Below are 20170 nucleotides of genomic sequence, written 5' to 3'. Positions count from 1 at the left end.
TTCACAGTCCACACAAAAGTGGTCGAGTCAGGAATCTAAATCAAGGCTTTCTTGCTATGAGGAAAAAGGGTTACCATTGTGTCACCCTGTCGCCCAAATTGAACCTGTAAAATACAATACAGACAACACAGAAAGGATTGCATAGATTTAACCTATCATTCAAATCTCTGTTTTTTTTTCTATTTGAGAATGGTGAGCAGGAAGTGGAATGGTGTAAGATTGATTTATAACAGACTGTGTTGGAATTGGTCAACTGGCATGAAAAAAACTAAATCACCACAATGATCATGAACACTACCTTATAACAGAAATTATCTACTTAATAATTTGGTGTTCAGTTATTCGCCCTTCTTCAGAACAGCGCAGAAATTTGGAATGGCTTCACAGTAAATGTTTCTACTGTAACCTTTTCAACCATATTATATATATTATGTGTTAACGATGAATATGGTGATTTTTGAAAAATATATATTAGTTCTAATATGCGTCCAATATCATAATGTCCAGTGTGACCTTCCATTGATGTCCAATTGTGAAGCATTCTTTCATTGTTAATACAGAATGCCATATGTGCATCTCACCAGTATATATAGAACAAACACAGGGCTGTTTGCATGCTGTGGTGATTTGTGTATTGCATTCAGGGTGCTGACATTTTTAATCATCCTAAATAATACGACACTCATACACACATTGTGTACATAATATAACCTTTGTGCAGTTTTCCTGTATGTTGCGAGGCTGTTTGAACTCCATATGAGCGCGGTAATGCCACACTGTGCTTGACCAATTCATGACAAAACATGAGCGCCCTTTGCCACTGTGTTGACTGTGCATTTGTTAACAGACTGGGAGACACCGATCATGTAAAATATATACGCTAAGTACACACAAAAGTGACCCAACCAAATTTTGGCGTCCGCTGAGGTTGAAACGACCCCAGCCTTCGGGGTTGGGACACCACGACTTGGTCATCACGGAGCTCGGAGCTAGGAGCCCTGTGTCCATGTGCCCACTGCTGGGCAGGGGCACATTGGGCCTGCACTTGCTTTGGCCACCTCCATGCTTTTCATGGAATACACGTAACCTTCAGCCTATGTCATCATCAAGAATGTAAAAAAATATTTAATGTTTCAGCTACCGATGTAACATTGTATTGCTCATCCTATCGACCCGCTTGCGAACGAGCGTAAGCATTCGCCATGAGCACCATATGAGTACCTGTACTCATTACCATCATAATCATTCAATCTTTTGTTTCTATTATTTGCGTAATTTACTAACCCCCAATAATATTTTATTAATGATAAGTCAAATAATGTTTAAACAGCATATGATGCTGTTCAAAGTAAATACTTTGTGTGCAACATATATTATGAACCAAATACCTGCACTAGAGGAACCATTTAATACATATACATTTATCAATTTAACACATAGTAGGCTTTCACGACCAATATTATCCATAATAGAGGTTTTTGGGTTAGATCACGTAAATATACATGTGTCGTTAAACCCGTCACCACCCGACACAGCCAATTAGTAAGGTTTGTCATGTAAACAGAACGTGCCAATTACTTACTAGTACAGCACACCGGTGTGTAGGAGAGTAAACCCACAACATTTACAATTTAAGTATAATGTTTCGCCAGTAATTACAACTTGCAAAATCAGGTGACAGCTAAAGTGTGATGATGCTAGTTGTAATTACTGGCGAAACATCATACTCGAATTGTAAATGTTGTGAGTTTACACTCCAATACACCAGTGTGCTTTACTGGATGCGAATTGGCATGTTTTATTTACGTGACAAACCTTACTAACTGTCTTTGTTGGGTGGTGGCGGGTTTAACGAGGCATTTACATTTACGCAATCTAACCTAAAAAACTATGTTATGGATATACATTTTAGCTATTTCATTTTTGTAAAAAGCTGTTATTTTAAATTTCCACTTTTTACATGGTCAGCACAGCTGCACAGGCTGAGTATTCCTGTGGAGTTTCAATTGTTGATGAATGCTGCTTTACTTTTTCGCCTATGTAATACATTTTGCAAAAACATTTTTGACTCGGAAAATTATTAGGATTTGGCTTAGTCTGTGGAGTGTTGCGCTCAGTATAAATCACTCCCAACGGGGCGCAAACATGAGATTTTTACACGACGTTTTTCTTTTTTGATCTGTCTCCCCCTCGAAGATCAGAAGTGCCACTGTCATCATGAACACAGTCGGATGTGTCACCGAGTTAGGCTACAAAGTTGCGGAAAGCAATCATGTTATGCATGCCCTGTTGTGTTCCTCTTGAGCCTTGTAATATTTGAAGAACAAAAAAATGCCGACTTTGTGAAAATGTACTTTAACTGGCTCAGTTGTAGGTATTATTTTTCTTATTTTTTTCTTCATTTTCACTCTTTCCACCTGTCTGACACCACCATCCCTGGCAGGATTCACGGCCATCGGGCTGAGTGACCAGGTGCAGCTGCTGGAGTGCTGCTGGCTGGAGATCCTAATCGTGGGGCTCATCTGGAGGTCTATCGATCGCCCTGGTCAGCTCCACTTTGCTCCAAACCTCATCCTAGGAAGGTACGTGAGACTCGGAGGATCTGATAATTGGTTTTTTGCCCTTCTATCTGGCAACAAAACTGACACCTTTTTTACAAGGAGTCATGTTTGCATAGACCACAATACCTGCAGTCATAATGCAAACAAAAAACATAACTCTGATAATGTATGCACTGTCCTTGAAGTTGATTGGTCCACACCCGAGACAGCTTTCCTTAGAGCCTAGTCTCACATGGGTTGGACCAGATGACGCCAAAAGGCGCAATCAGGAGGATTGTTCGGGTGGCCGCGTAGCCCAGGGAAAATTGCACACAGCATCTTCGCGAATTTTGTTTTCACGTCTTTAGTATTTTTTAAAGATGTTATCCTGGTTTTTATGACAGCACCATGTCCGTGCTGAACTCTCACAGAACATGCAACCCTCAATGTTAGAGAATGGTCTGCAAAAGCAGATGTCACAGAACTACTTCCGAGTTCCCTTGAAGTGACCTTTTATCCACACGACGGGACACCACTTTTCCACCTGTCTTGTTACAATGAGAAAAGTTCACGAATATTTTTAATTACCAGGGCAGTAATTTAGCCAATTTGAGTGAAAAACCCAATTTAATATGATGGGTTTTTGTCTGATCATTGGTGACCGGGTTAAGACCATGAGCTCACCACACTTGAGAACTCTGTTTAATCACAGGTGACTGGCCAGATTCAAACCCAGGGTCTCAGCAGTGCCAGCTCAATGCTCTGACCTCTGAGCCACTGGGCCACGTTGTTTCTCTTATTTTGGTGCAAGTTATGTATTTGTTTCTTCACTTTTAACCTTACTTGGTAGTGGAGTTTTCATTTGCTTGGTAGTAACTGTATATAGAATTTGGTCCTCGTATAATTAATGTACAGAATAATGGGATACAATTAGCATGAATTACGCGATATAAAATTACGTTATTATTGTTAATATGTTAAAGATTGAATTCCCACAACTGCCTGGAAACATTTCTGGTGAATTATCAGAGCACGCTATTTTCTACAGCATGGCAAATGAAACAACCTGAGCTGGCATTCACTTACAAGTTGTAGACATATGTATATTCTGTCACAGGCCAAAATAAAATGTTAATAATTACCATCAACAAAATGGATAGAATTTTCGAAAACCTTAGTCATGTGCAAAAGCCAAAATTATTATTACTCACTATGGGCTTTCACCTGGGTCAACAAGTCACGCTAAATTGTGTTAAGGTCAAGTCCAGACTCAAGACATTAGTTCTCACCTCTGTTTATGACTGTCTCTTCACTTTTGAGTTCCAGGCAGCAGCACCTTAGCGTACGCGCTCTCGCGATCTACCCCCTTGTTTCTTCCCTCTGTTTGTGCAGCATCTTGAGAAGTAACATATTACATTTGAAAATTAAAGTTACCCTTGAAATTATACAATTTTTATATATATTTTAATGATGAAGAAATTTGCTCTGAGCAATATTTTGTTTTTATTGGGAAAATTAACTGAAACATTTGTAAGCTTGGTGTGGGAGTTCTGCTTGCTGACCCTTTCAGTGATTTCATCTAAGTTGGACCTAATGGTCTGAGTTAGCAGCTCCGAGTAGCGTCCACCAATGTTAAAATTAAACACAAATAAAATTGGAAACTTGGAAATAAATGGCTCGTGATCATGAATCTAATTATTTGGTGACACTGCGTTGGCAGTGATGCACATTATGCAACACAAACCCAACACTTTCGTCAATAACATGGGGGCACTAAGAAGGGTAAACATATAATTGGCGACGTTATTGGGCAAGCTATGTTAAATCATTAAGACGTGCGGTCATAAATTAGAACCTCAATGTTAAATTAACACTTTTCCGTGAAAACACACACCTGCTTATCTCTAAACAGTGAGTAAATGTCCAAGATATTATTTCAAACATGTATAAGATAAACGTTTCAATATCACGTTGTGATAAGCACATGGTGATGGGCTGGATAACAGATCAGCTGCATACAAGAAAATTGCTCTTAAACTTAATTGCCTCCAGTCTTCATTGTCAGCGGCTGAAATAACAAATTGTAAGTCTGTGATGGGCTTAGAGTGAGGTGTGAGGCAGCTCTGGCACCCATCATGCTGTGTCTCCCCCAGCAGTCCTCTGCAATTGCCCTTGATGGCTGTCTTTAGGGCCGTTTTGTGCCTGCAGTGCAGTTCCATGTTGGTGATGCTAATTGTCCCAAGTCCACAACATTTCGATTTGAACACATTTTTGTTAGCTTGTGTATCCACCCTTATTAAACATTAAGGCAAGTTTTAACACATATATACATAGTAAATTGTGTATTTTTTATTAAGTAAATTTTGTAACAAAATGCAATCCACACAGCCAGTGCATCATAAGGAGGCTGTTTTGCTAACGTTTTTTTATTGCAACCTCCTTTTGGAGAACTGCTGTTTTGTAGAGAACACATGCAGTGTATGCAGGACAATCTTAATTAGCCCTGAAAAATTGCAAAGGGACTAACGTGTTTAGTGTGGGTCAGTAAATATGTCTACGTTGGGATCATTAGGAGTATTATGAAATAGACAGATGGACAAGCGATCAAGCAAACAAGGCCAAACAGAACTCACTACCACGCAGACTAAGCAATAAAAACATACAGAACATTGCGAAAATCATCCATAATAGAGGTTGTTTTTGGGTTAGATCGCGTAAATGTATAAATGTGTCGTTAAAACCCGCCACCACCCGACACAGCCAACTAGTAAGTGTTGTCACGTAAACACAAAGTGCCAATTCGTCACTAGTACAGCACTCCGGTGTGTTGGAGAGCCAAGCCACAACATTTACAATCTGAGTATGACATTTCACCAGTAATTACAACTAGCTTCATCAGGCGACAGCCAGATTTGTGGAGAAGTCTAACTGTTTCGTTCCTTATATAACGACACATTTATATAATTACACGATCTAACCCAAAAAAACCTCTTATGGGTGATATTGATCGCGAAAAACTACGTGTTAAATTGCGAAAATCAAACGTGCGTGAGCAATTCTGGCAGGGAAAGCTACACCATGGCCAGTTTAGTAAACCTGTGAATAAACCTGTCAAGGTCAAGAGGTCATAATGGCGAGGGTTGCTTAACTCACCACACCTCACCATCGCTTCCTCTCTCTTGCTAGAGTCTGCAGTTGGCATAAAGTCGACACCTGACCCGCATGGTCTGCTCTCAGTCTCATCATCATCACCACCGCCACCAGTGTCTGGCTTTTGATCCTCACCCTTGATCTATGACTCCAGCACCAATCTCAGCAACCGGTTCTCCATCAGACACAGATGTGTTCCATGAATCGCAATCCTGGTTATATTTTAAATACTTTACTGCCGTGTTGTATTATGGACGTCCAAGTTGCTAACCCTATGTTATATAAAATCCATGGCATCCTCCGCATGCACCACCTGTATTGAATAAGCAGTAGTTTTATTGTCTAGCTCTCTGACCTATGCAGTTATGGTGCACAATACTTTTGTCCTGCTCATATTTACCTTGATTCAACTTTGCATCCTTCTCGGTGAAGTTCACTGCTTTTTGAATTGACCGTCATCATCAAATCTGAGAGGGATATTATTTTCTCCAAAAGGTTTAAGCATTAATTTCTCCAATCTAGCTTTGATAACATATGTTCCAATGTTGCTGTAAATAACTATGGTGAGAGCATATCTCCCTGCCTGCATCCTCCACTGTTTTGTATTTTGTTACATGCAAGCTCACTGTCGTCACATCTTGATAAATGTTTTTGATAATGGTTGTATATGTTTTTTTAATTGAAGTGCTTTATGAGTTTGTGTATGGGACTGTAATTCCAATAGATATTTTTGTCTCTCAAAGGGTCACAGTGATTGTTGGAAGGGAAAAAAAGCAGAGGAAATCAAATCAGATGTAGAATATTATGTCAAATTATTCAACTATAATCCACATGATAGTCGGAGTGCTCGCTGCGATGCCAGATTACACCTAGCAGATGAACCAAGCTCCACATTTAAATAGAAATCGGAGGTGGCTGTGTTTTTAAAAGCAATGTTTCAACACTGCCCATGTATGGAGGGGCGGAGGACAGGGTGTAACTGGCGCTCATTAGCGACGGAGCAAGCAGCGGAGCTGACGCGGGAGCGCGGAGACAGGCGGAGGCTGCGGGTCACAGTTTGACGTGCGCATTGGCAAACGGCCACAAATTGTTCAACGTCCACAAAGGGAGAAAGGGAACCCATCCACCCAGCCACCCATCCAGCAACCCACCCACCCAGAAACCCACACAGCTACCCAGCCACCCACCAAGCCACCTACTCAGCTACCCACCCAGCCACCCACCCAGCCACCCACGCAGCCATCCACCAAGCCACCCAACCAGCCACCCACCCAGCAACCCACCCACCCAGCCAGCCACCAACCCACCCAGCCATCCACCCAGCCATCCACCCAGCCACCCACCCAGCAACCCAAAACGCAGTGCCCCTTCTCATCGAATAAGTGCTTGAACTTATTTCTCTGCAATATACTCAACTTAATGGTAGTCACCATGGAAATGACGTATTTGACCGAGGGGCGCTCTGTGTCCTTTGGGCCGTAGGTTCCATTGTAGGGGGGATTTCTGGAGATGTTTTTGAGAATCACTTGTGTGGCTCTGGATATGCTCACATTTCTTAGTGAAATGGGCCCTGCTGGCTGCAATTGGGCATGGAATTGATGGTCTCCGAAAAGTATTGTACGGCTGTTTTTTTGCTGTTTAATTAAGCAGTGGCACCCATTGTTAGACGAACCGCAGATGTTCTCTGGTGTAGGTAATGGGGGCACCGTGCCCCTATGCTATGCTATCATGCTATGCACTTTCATGTCCCTTGCATTACCTCTGTGTTCGTGGCCTTTTGTGCTGCCGCTGTTTGTTCTCTCCTGTTACCGTCATCTATTTTTCCGCCACTGAGCGCTAAAATGTCCTATCATTACCATCATCATCACGGACCATGGTGTGAACCCATTTGTAACAAGTTTCCTAATGACGGGGCCTGGTGAACTAATTTAACCGTGCGCAAAACTTATTACTGTACATGGTAATAATTAATCGATAACTCAATTTTTGTGATCTCTATGACTTGCAAATTATAACAATGTGACAAGTTTCTGAAACCCCCCGATGTGAATGTCCACCTAGCAGCATTGCCGTGTTCACCACAGTCAATCGGCAGTCGGGTAAAGTGTCGGTGCACCCACCTCTTCCAACACGTTAGATCAACGTATGTGAGTCGACCAAGTAAGCTCTAGAGTTTGCCCAAGCGGAGACCATTTCACCAGCACTGGTATAATCAAGCAATTGCAGGGCCACACCTTTAACTAAACTAACTACCTATTATGGTAGACTAATATGATTTTTTTACATTTTCTCCAAAACTAGGGTATGTTTAATCTTAATTTGAAGCTCTCGCGACTGCAGGAATCCATACTCTTTGGTACTTTCGGTAAAGTCACGTAGGTAGAACAAATAACACTGGTCAACACACTTTTTCTGGCATAAGGTATTCCAACGGTTTTAGGGTAATTTTGGGGTTCTGATTCCAAATCTAGCATCAGTTTTGGTCTATCACATCAGGTTTTTAAGATATCAAATATTGCATTTTCAATAAAAACTGCAGAAGAAAAATATTAAATAAATGTGGATATCGACATAAAATTATATTATAAACACACTATCCTAAAAATACAGCACCATATTTTAACACTAAAGTAGTCACTGACTCGCAACAACTTGTGATCATAAGTGACAGAGTTAATTTCGGGTAAAATCAATGAAAATGGGGTATGCCGATAGCATAAAATGAGATGTGATAGAGCAAATCTGAGATCAGATTTGGAATCAGCATCCTGAAATTAGTCTAAAACAGCTGCAAAAGTCCAGGCCAGAAAAAAATGTTTTTTTTTGTTGACCGGTGTAATAGATCACGACGTTTCGATCGCAACGCCTGATGACGATTGCTTGCATTGCGATCAAAACGTCGTGATCTATTATTTGTTCTACCTACGTGACTTTACCAAAAGAACCAAAGAGTAGGGTATGTTTGTGTGTGCAATGGTTTTGGAATATTACATATTTTGGACGTAAATCACCAAAACTATGGCAGTTATCATTGCAGGTGCTGCATCTTAAATGCTTATCAAGTCCCAGGGTTTTCTGCAGGAGACTCCAGGAAAAAAGCTCAGAAAACATAATCTCCAGATTGAAAATTGTGTGAAAAAATTTAATTGAAATCGTCCCTACGAACCTGCATATCACTAGATTCACATGCCCCGTAAGATGTAAGAAAACTGCATGTGTGTGTGTGTGTTTGTGGTTGTATGAAGTAACCAGTGGCATTACTACTGAAAAGTGTGAGTAGTAAGGTCTGTTCTGACACTCTGCAATCGTCCGGCCAACATTTATCTATTCATTCAACAAGAAGATAACAGACATTACTCAAAAATTCTCGGAGCATTCACGAGCCATGATTTGTTGGTCTAAGGCCTCCCCAAGCTATTTCCATCCTTCACAATCATGCAGCTTAACAATCTGTGTAGTACATCCTGTGCAAGAGCTGACTTCATTGCTCTGTCTCTGCATTGGGTGTCATTTCATTGGGTCTCATCTCAGTGGGTGCCATCTCAGCGGGTGCCATCGCAGTGAGTTCCATCTCAGTGGGTGCCATCTCAGCGGGTGCCATCGCAGTGAGTTCCATCTCAGTGAATTCCATCTCAGAGGGTGTCATCTCCGCGGGTGTCATCTCCCCGGGTGTCATCGCAGTGAGTTCCATCTCAGCGGGTGCCATCTCAGCGGGTGTCATCTCAGGATTATTTTATCCTTGTCGGTAGTGTTGACCAACAGCCATCACCCTCTGTGGGTGACGGTGTGTCCTGATCACTTTTTGAGCGGTTCATATCATATCTGTCACCTGTATTTACCCTCTGATCCAATCTAACAAGACTAGGGGCGTAATGTGTTAAACTCTTTTGGTATAATTGGAAATTGGAAAGATTAATTATTCACGTGGCATTTAAAGACGCATCGATTTTTAGTTCAAATCAAAACTTGGGTATAGATATATGCATTGAGTATTGCAAGCAAGAATCAATTAGGAATGATTGCGACAAAGTATATGTATGTAATGTGCTGATGTTAAACCTAAAGGCTACCACTGGGCTATGCATTGCTGTGCCACACTTAAACATCTTGGTTACAAGTGTTGCTTCACACTCAGCGGAAGATGTAGAATGTGACACTTGGGTTAAACCGTGACACCAGCAGTGGCAGTCAGAGGAGACATGTCTTGTTGGGTCAACAAAGAAAACGTATCTTTCATCAGAGCCTAAGTTACAAGATTACCGGTCAACGTTAATAGATTTTACCATTTGGAGTTATTCTGAGACATGCACAGTAGTAATGGATGCAGCATCCTGGTAAATTTGGATTGGCTGAATTGTGAAAGTTATTTAAAATGAAAAGTTGAAATGAATTGGTAATTCCCAATGTTAGTTAACATTATATAACAATGTAACATAAATTGTATTAATATATCTGTGAAGTAAGGTTTTGCATTGTGTTATTTGTATTAATAGATCATCTTATATTCTGTAGTATAAACTTCATGATTTTTTTCTAAACTTCATTAAAGTTTTTTAATTATTCCAACGTAGTAAAGCTTCATATTCATGCTTGTTTTACTAGAGTCGATGAGCAATGTAAACAGAAAAATAATGTATTTGCTCTCCCGGCGTGGCAGCTGAAACAATGGTGCAAGTTTCTTAAATCTCCCTCGTCGTGGCGGTTACATTTCGATTTAAAGCTTTCGTGACTGCAGGGATTCATCTTCTTGGTTCTTTCGGTAAAGTCACGTAGAATGGAAATAATAAAATAATAAAAATAAAACATAATAAAATAATTCTCACGACGTTTCGGCCACAATGCAAGCAGCCGTCCTTAGGTGAAGAACAGGTCTGTCGAGAAGACAGAGCCTGGGGTGTGTCATTCAGACTCTGTCTTCTCGACAGACCTGTTCTTCACCTGAGGACGGCTGCTTGCGTTGTGGCCGAAACGTCGTGAGAATTATTTGATTATGTTTTATTATTTTATTATTTTATTATTTCCATTCTACGTGACTTTACCGAAAGAACCAAGAAGATCTCCCTCGTCTGTTCCACCCAGCAGGACAAATGGGTTCACCGCAGTCGATTGGCAGGTCACGTGTGTGGTGGGGTAAAGTGTGGCTACTCCCGCCTCCTTCAATATGCCAGAGAGCTCTCTGGAGCCCCCTCTTGGAGGCCTTTCCACCAACAGCAGAGGTCGCAACCGGGCACCCGTACCCGGCCGGGTACGGGTACGGGTAGCCGTTTGCGACCCTGGTGCGGCCGGGTACGGGTACGGGTAGACCGTGAGTCACTGGTGAGTCACCGTTTGTCACTCATTTCCCAACGTCTTTTCTCTTCTCACAATTCAAGTTCCTAGAATCAACCCACCCGCGCCTGCAACATGGCTTCATCCCAGAGGTCGCAATCAGGTGCCCGATACCCGTACCCTACCCGTACCCGGCCGGGTATGGGTAGGGTACGGGTACGGCCGGGTACGGGTACCCGTTTGCGACTCTGGTGCGGCCGGGTACGGGTAAGGAATCAAAACCCGTTTGCGACCTCTGACCAACAGTGGCGAGCATTGACCCCTTCACCTTATGGGGCCGTCCATAAATGACGTCACGCGATTTTGGACGATTTTTGCCCACCCCCCCCCCCCTTCATCACACGGCGTCACAAAAAGTCAGACCCCTCTTCAAATATGATGTCACAAAGCTCTGCCCAAACCTCCCCCCCCCAAAATATATAAAACATGCTTCAAATCGCTTTAAACTATTGTCATTGTAGTGCGTATTTAATGTGGCGCTGCACTCTGATGTTGTAGGAGAAAACATTTATTTCAAAGTCTATTTCATTAAGGTCAACGTGTTGTCTATATTTATTTAAAGTTGCGAAATTTGATGTTACGTCACATTTCTCAAACCCCCCCCCCCTCGTCACACATCGTCACAAATGTCTGACCCCCCCCCTCCTAGGTGCGTGACGTCATTTATGGACGGCCCCTTATGCACTTCTTTTACTTTATTCGGCATAGGTATGAAATGCATCAATTAAAATCCACTATTATTCTCAAGATACACACGTAAAATTGTGCATGTGAGAATCATTTATGTTCGTAAATATGTTTGTACGACATGCTGCAATGCACCAGAATGCACTTTTTTAGTCTTTAATTGAATCGCGACCCTTAATTGTGACAATCAAATTGTGATGGTGGAGAATCATTACAGGCATGTCTTTCAGAGCTAAGAGGCGTATACGATTAATTATAAGATACATTTTCTCTTAAAGGCCGATATGCAAAAGTGAATATTTGCAATTCATAATCCATTAGCCACCCTTTTACTTTAACAGTCTTTGAAACACTCCATTAGTGTGTTCTTTAACACCTATGTCCCAGACACGGCGTTTTGCCACGATTTTAGAAATATAAAACCATGTGTGGCTCTGGGCTTTAACGGAGGAGCTCGCAGGAGGGTGTGAGGTTTCATCCAGAGCCCAGAGACCCACCCCTCCTCTTTGCTCTCTGGGAGTGCCGATGCGGTATCACCGAAGGCGGTGGGGACCCTGCTTGGAGATTGAGAGATCATCAGACGATCATTCTTAGTGCTGGGCTCTGGATGAAAACAAATACGAATTTTCTCGAGGTGTATTGACAGGCCAACGCCTAACCTCCGCATTCCCCACCCCGAGCCCGGCAATGCAATGATTTGTTGTGATGCAGGGTAACGGTTTGATTTGGGAACGGATTTGTTTGAACGTGACGGTGGGTGTACTGGTCGCTTGTGGCTGTAGGTGTTACTGTACATACTGCAAGTACACATCTATAAACATCGATTCTTACACACGCAATCTGATGCTTGTGTCGTAAGTTTATGCATCGTTCTAGATTTGAAGATTTCGTGACTGCAAGGATCCATACTCTTTGTTTTTTTCGGTAAAGGCACGTAGGTGAAAACTAAATAAAATAAAAATAAAACAACTAAATTAAATCACGACGTTTCGGAAGCAACACAATCATCGTTATAACTTATCTCTAGTTACGTGTCCTGTCGTAAAGTCTTGATGCCTTCAAATCTGGTATAACATTTTCATAATCTTGAGACGATTGTACAGGGACCACTTGATAACACGAGATTTAATTTCAAGGTCAGAGATATTGTTGTCATTATATTCTCAATTGTCAGTTAAATGTCACAGGTGTTTTAGTGATTGTAATGGTATATCAACTATTTAATAGAAATATACATTACTTGAATGAATAGCAATGGATGACGTAGCCATTGTATTAACTTTCATGTGCATTGCTCTTTATTTAGATTTTGTTCATCATATTCCCTCCCATGTTGCTGACATTTGTTGTGCTATATTTGTTTGAAACTACAGTATAATAGCATATGTGATGGTATTCAGCAGGTTGTGGGTTCAACCCTGACCCTGACACCTGTATATTTGGAGTTTGCATATTCTACCTGTGGTCACGTGGATTATTCTGCGGCTCCTGCGGTTTTTCGCTCCGCATTTAGAAACATACAATTTAGAGTATTTGGCTGCTATACATTTCCACGTGATAAGCCACATTGTCGGCAGGTCGCTTCTGAAAAATCCATATATAGCTCAGTGGGCCTTACCTGGTAGAATACAAATAGTTGATACTTTAATTTAGATCTACTTACGAGTGTTTCTGAGCATTTGTAATAGTGTAACCTTAGTAATGCCCGATGTTATAGCTCTTGTTTTTTCGTAGTTACGAGAAATCCTATCTGATGCTGGAAGTCGTTTTGTACTCTGACACCGGGAAAACAGTACAACTGTTGTGGGAGCATGAATTGTTTCAGGGATCAACAGCTGGTGGTTATTGATTTAAATCAGCCAGGCGCTGCTCACACTCAGGAGCAAATAGCAAATAAGTGCCAATAACGTTACGAGCCCGATTGAAGTTGAGTTTGTTTTCAAGCCGATATAGGCTCTTAGGCCTTCCTCTTGGTCACCTGACTCGTGGATACCGCTCCGATGCCCGTCTCGGCAAATCGGCCCTCCGGCCCCATGCTGCAACGCACGTCCCACCCAGGGTGACCGTCACATCTCCAGCACTCACCTGCCGCGTTTTCCTCCAGACTTCTGCGTCGTTTCTCCTGTCTGACAACGACAATCGCAGCATCTGTGCCCGCTGCCAAAAACTTGTTGAGTTCCTTAGTGTACAGTCGAGCTGTCTGACCCACGCAACGATGCAAGTAGCACTCCTGCTGTTCAAATATCCAGCCGGGATAAAATTATACATAAATAGGGCTCAGTTCTCGAGTCTGGTCATATGCTGTCAATATGAACATTTCCTGTAACTAAATTACAAAACAGATGTTAAATGATTTCTGCTCAACGTCAGTTACCTCGGCAACCTTTCTAAAAGGATGAAAACGTTTAATGGACTCTCACCTGGTCATATAAATATATTAATATTTCATTGGAATCCCTGGGGGGTGCTGACGTATTTTTTTTTCTTTCTGCAAAACAAATGGTTATCCGTGTAGTCTTTGCAGTTATGTGCCATCTGCGTCGAGGCTGATGGATGGGGCCACAGCTGCCTTGTGTTTATGACCTCAGCTTTTCAGGAGAGCATCTTGAAACCCCATATTGTCACTCGAGCGCAGGGGGAATTTGATTACCTTTAACATAATTTGATGTCACAATGAACAGACTGAAAACAATTTTCTCAGTGAGGGTCCTTGATGCTGGCAAGGAAAGCATTAATGAGCCGCTCATGTTGAAGTGTCATGCAGATTTGCGGTGCGATGGGTCTATTTATTTCTTGCAAAGCCTGCATACTGAACAGAGTTCTTATGTTTATGTGGAGTAGTATTAGGAGTAGTATTGTGGAGTAGTATGAGGAGTGGTATTAGGAGTGGTATTAGGAGTGGTATAAAGAGTATTATTGTGAAGGGGTAATAGGAGTAAGTATTAGGAGTGGTATTAGGAGTATTATTGTGGAGTAGTGTTAATGAGTAGTATTAGGAGTATTATTGTGGATTATTATTGTAGATTAGTATTAGGGCTAAGTATTAGGAGTAGTATTATGCAGTGCGAAATGGTTGAGGTGCATTCCACAGCCAAAGAAGCATCTGCACATCTACAAAGCTTTTGTGTTCCAATTAATTAAACATCCCTCGTTTTGTGCTCATGATGAAGGTAATTAAATTAACACTCGACTTACATTTTTGTTTAATTTCTTTTCTTCCACATCTGAAGAGTGACAGCTTCAGTACATTTGTTCTGTTGAGCCAGGTAAACAGTTGGATCTCTCAGGTCTTCTTCAAAGCGGTTGTCAAATACCCTTTTGTACAAACTATCCCCACATCACTTCCCGTGTGGGAGCTGGAGAGAGTGCTGCATCGCAGGATCGTGAAGGGTGGCGGTGACTTTGGGAGACCTTCATCCAGCAGTGGATTGATATTGACTGATAATAATTGTTATTAGTATCAATGTGTATTGAGAGGCATTAGGTGCAAATGAGAAAATAAAAACAAGACAAAAACAATCATCAATATTTGTATGGATGTACTCTTTTGCACCGTACATAGCCAACTGTGCTAATTGGAGGTGCGGGGAATGACAACAAATTAAACACAACAGATCGAACCACGATTTTTACCATCACCCACCCACCACGTGGGTGGGTGATGGTAAATCTAAAGTACATTGAATTGATGAGAACTCAGCTGCTTATCTTCTGTACATGCACATATTTGGAGCACAACACATTTTATTTTAGGTTTTTAAATTATTAACATGGCAGAGAATTGTGCCGGAGACTCGTAGTTGTTGGGGAAGAGTGCTTTGTATGGTACAATGAGCTGTAGGGCAGCGAAAGAGAGTACGAGTGAACGGGATGGAATGGGTGGTGAGGGGCAACCACACAAAACCCATTCGTATGAGCTCAAGGATGCCCTCCAATGTTCATGGGGGAAAAAAGAGGAAATTCGCAGGCAGAGGAATGTACAATATTGAGTTTTTCGGAAGTTCTTCTGTTGTGGCCTTGCTCAGCACAGTTTGTGACATCAAGCTGTTGTGGAATGAGAGCGAGTGAGCTCTGACACTTGTGAACTATGTTCTGTAATTGCAGCGCATTATGCACAGGCACCCAAATAGCTCTTAAACACACGATGGCTCTCAATGGGCAATTTAGACGCTTAGGATTGACATCATCGGAACCGTTATTATTCCCGGAATGAGAAATGGCTTCAAATGACACACACATTAACTTCTCCAGCTTCAGTTGCAAGCAGAGAATGCGAGCAGGTCAGGCATCTGTTTTTATTCTTCGTACTTTAACGTGTCTCTTTTTTCACCCATTATATCTATCTGTTCTCGCGGCTTCAGAGATACTAACAGCATCTCTATTATGTACTATGCTCCTGGAACTTACTTCTTAAGCTGAAAAGTTGAGTAATTGCTCACACTCTATCTTACCCTGTAAAGAGCAGCATGGAATGGCAGTTTCCCTTCACTGCAGATAAAGTGCACGTGCGCTGCAGAAGTGATCCATGGACTGCTACGAGGCTTGAACCTCTTAGAGTCTCAGCTCAGTCTCGGCTCTACCGAGCCAGTGCGTGTTACTATCCGTGTGCAAAATATACTTTAGAATTAGGATGTCATCTCGACACGCAAAGCATACTGAGCTTCCTGTTAGGTTTTTCAGCTGAAGACATTTTCACGTATATATATGAGCATTCATAGGGCGAATGCAGAACATGTGTTTTTATTTACGCTGAGCTGCTGAGCACAGGCCCAAATGCTCAACACGTCTATCAGCCAGCAACAAACAGCACTGTCGAAGTTTTAATAGACAATAGCATAAACATGCTTCTGGAATCGAGCAGGTTATTATTGTAAAAGTTTGGGAATAAGACAATCAGAGGAAATCCAAAGTGGCGTAGTGCAAGGGAGAAGCAGAAAGATACGTGGTGTGAACTAGTGTGGTGGTGGTTTAACACAGCATAGAGAAGACGAATCAATTAATCTGGTACACCGAGTTTTCAGCTCATGAAATTGGAGATTATGCCCTAGAATCGTGATGTCATCTTGACATGCAAAGCATGCTGAGTTTTTACGTTGTTTTCTGATTTTTAAGACGCTTTTCACGTATATATTTACACATTAGCATTCATATGGTTTGTGAGGTGAATGCAAGAAGTATTAACGGAGCAGGGATTTGAGTGAGCGTATTTTGTACTGTAAAAAAATTACAGCAACAACAAGCCAAACACAGAAGCGCAGTGCTCAGAACAATGAGCAGAATGTTGGGTGGCTAAAGGCAGCAAGTTGGCAGTGTGGAGGACACAGGCGGTGCGTATGACAGTCTCCCACTTTGTTAACCTACGACAATTAGGGTGGGTTATTGACCTCCCATCAGGAGGCCTTGCCATTCTGGATGGCCTCAATGCACACCTATCAGATAAAAAGAGCAGCATATGCCTAACAGGTTTGACTGCTGATGGGACTCTGGAAGTTCAAACTGGTCCAGTGTTTGCTGATGAAACAAATGTTGTTAGAAAAAATATCGCTGTAATAGCCAAAGGCCGATGGCCTAAAATGCTGTTTTACCTTTTATGTGTAGAGAAGGACTTTTGTTTTGTTGTTTTCATCCACACAAGTGCCCCATTATTGTACTACCAGAGCATCCAACCATATCATAGGATTGGGCTGTGAGTGGCCAATGAGATGGCAGTACATAAATAGATTATTGATCTTATTGTGTGGATAGATTTTCTCCTGGCTTATGAAGTCAACCCCTTATTGATGGCATTGGCCAAATATCCGAATGCAGGATCCTCATGAAGAAGACTTGAGACTCGGCGAGGTTTTATAAAATGAATAACGGTTCCTTAGAAAAGTGAGCTCAAATAACATTTGAATTTAGGGGTGGGATGCCCCAGTATATCTGCTTTCTAATCACAATCCAGTGGCAATATTCTTTTTCTTCCACGTGTTTGTCCCACTCATGTTGGGTCTGCTGTCCTTGCCAACCTTCTCCACGCTGCCCTGTCCTGCGCCATCTTTCCACTCCTCGGGCTACCATGTCCGTTCGTACCGCATTGCCCCATTTATTCGTCTGCCTTACTCTTGATCTCTTTCCTTCCACTTGCATCACTTGCACCTTCTGACCCACGTAATTTTGCTGTTATCTCTCCACGTGACCAAACCACACCAGCCTTTTGTCTCTCATCTTCTCTGTGATTTCTACCACCTTGAGTCTTCCTTATTCATTTCTCACCCCCCTGTTCTTCCTTGGCTTGAAAGTTCTCCGACACTCCACAGCTGCTTCGCACATGCATATTCCCCTCCTTCATATATATCCTGGATCAGCCGGACATATACATCAGGAATACCTATTTTTCTCATACACCACCAGATGAGCTCTCTAGGTACCCTGTCGTACGCTTTCTCTAGATCAATGAACACCATATGCAGGTTCCGTTTCTTATCTCTAAACAATACTGTCAGTGAAAGGATTTCATCCATTATTAACCTTCTCGATCTGAATCCAAACTGACTCCCCAATTTCGATTTAAAGCTTTCGTGACTGCAGGGATTCATATTATTGGTTCTTTCATATTATTTCCCTTCTAGGTGACTTTACCGAAAGAACCAATAATATGACTCGCCAATGTCAACTAGCTTCCTCAGTCTCCTTTCTATGATTCTTTCCCAGAGTTTCACGGTGTGACTCATCAATGCTATTCCTCTGTAGCTCCCACACTCTTGTGCATCACCTTTCCCTTTAAAGATGGCAACAGAGCCAGCAGGTGGCATCATGTCATTACACTTGTATTATATCAAAACACAAATAGTATTTCATATCAAGGTCGAGAATGCGTGGTGTGGAGGTGTGGTCAACCATTTAATTATTTCTATATTTATAATGTATAACTATAATTCTGCTTGTTATCCTCGGACCAGCTCACTGAGTCTCAAGACTATTTCTATGATTTTCCCAATTCAGTAATTTGGTGTTTGAACATCTTAACACCTGTTTCATTGCCAAAAAGGGTAGAACCTATTCATATTTTTCATTTGTAGAGCAATTAATTTAAAATTTTTTGAAAACTTGGACCGTGACCCCTGCATGCAATGGCTCTGATACAAAAATAACCTGAGCAAATGTGCGGGACCCGAAATGTCCGGCACATTGTTTGGAGGAGCTGCTGTGTTGCTCTGGGTGGTATCTGGCTACAACCACATTTGCGAATGTTATTTGTAACTTTGATTCTTACCCGTGTATCGATAGTTCAATTGCTGACCGCCCCTATGGGACATCTGTGAAAAAAAGCTTCATAGCTCATTGGATTCCTCCTGAAGTCTAAAGAAATATTCTGCTTCTTCTGAAAGATTTTTGCGAGGATGAGGCGGTTGTAGTAAGCGTGCCCGTGTGCATGCGTGTCCGGCAGGGAAGACGCGCGCAATGTGGAGGGCATGCTGGACATGTTCGACATGCTGCTCGTCACCGTGAGCCGCTTCCGTGAGCTGCATCTCCGACGGGAGGAATACGTCTGCCTCAAGGCCATGATCCTCCTCAACTCGGGTGAGTCGAGCTGTCGAGTGTGCAGGCGGTGATATTGCATGAGGACCCACGTGCCAGGAAGGGGGTGCGTGCACTCTCGTGTTTGGCTGAGGGCCCTGGCAGTGCCAGCTTTAGGCGAGGCAATGACATGGCCCGGCGTAAATGTGTTCGCCGCTTGTTGCAGGGGTTAGTGGTTTAAGTCCGGCAAGCTGCCCTGGGTAATACTGCGATAGTGTATTAAGCATACAATACGCGCTGTCTGCTTCACAGTGGATGTTTAAAATCACGTGAATTCATTCTAAATGAGTAGGTCATTGTTTGCAGGCGTCAGGGTACAAATGTTAAGAATGATCTTCACATTGCTGAATTGGGATGTTCGCATAGTTCCTTGATAAGATCGGTGTTAATACAAAATGTAGTCAATATTATTTGTAACTATTATTATTCTAGAAGCAACGTAGCTATTGTCGTGGCAGATGGTTAGGAATTTGGAAGACGGCTGCAATGTCAAGTTCTGATAGTCACGTGGTCTCCTAACAGGACACCAAGACACCTACACAAACTCTGCCCCACAGAGTTTGTGTACGTGCCCCGATTAAACAATGTCATGTCACAGGGTTGGATGCCAGAGGATGTAGATGTGTGGGGTGAACTGCACACACTGGAGATGGTGTGAGAGAGGAAGTCCTGCTCGAGGAAGCTCTAAAATGGAGGATGTTGGGGGTGGAAGGACAAACGCTGCTTGGCAACTTTAAGAAAGGAGAGATTTATTGTTGAAATTAAGGGCAAAATATAAATATCAATGAAGGAGACTTGAGCCAAGAACCTGCCCTTGGGCAGAGAACTGAAGTGATTAATCAGTTATAAAGTAATATTTTATTGTATCTATATATAGAATTATGACGGTACATCGCATCCTAAAA

At 42.1% G+C, this 20170-nt stretch overlaps 1 protein-coding gene across 5 annotated transcripts in view; it reads left to right on the top strand.

The window, feature by feature from the left end:
- LOC144723618 (estrogen receptor beta-like) overlaps positions 1–20170 on the top strand; it is an 87978-nt gene that overhangs the window by 56012 nt on the left and 11796 nt on the right. For all 5 annotated transcript variants that reach the window (XM_078602492.1, XM_078602491.1, XM_078602489.1 and 2 more), the window contains 2 exons: positions 2444–2582; positions 19135–19268. In XM_078602492.1, coding sequence (XP_078458618.1) covers positions 2444–2582; positions 19135–19268 — 273 coding nt within the window. The remainder of the gene's footprint in view (positions 1–2443; positions 2583–19134; positions 19269–20170) is intronic.

This window comes from Lampetra planeri, chromosome 18, assembly GCF_965212315.1.
Source record: "Lampetra planeri chromosome 18, kcLamPlan1.2.h2, whole genome shotgun sequence".
Taxonomy (NCBI): domain Eukaryota; kingdom Metazoa; phylum Chordata; class Hyperoartia; order Petromyzontiformes; family Petromyzontidae; genus Lampetra; species Lampetra planeri.
Note: the sequence above shows the minus strand (reverse complement) of the source record. Positions and strands in the feature narration are given on the sequence as shown.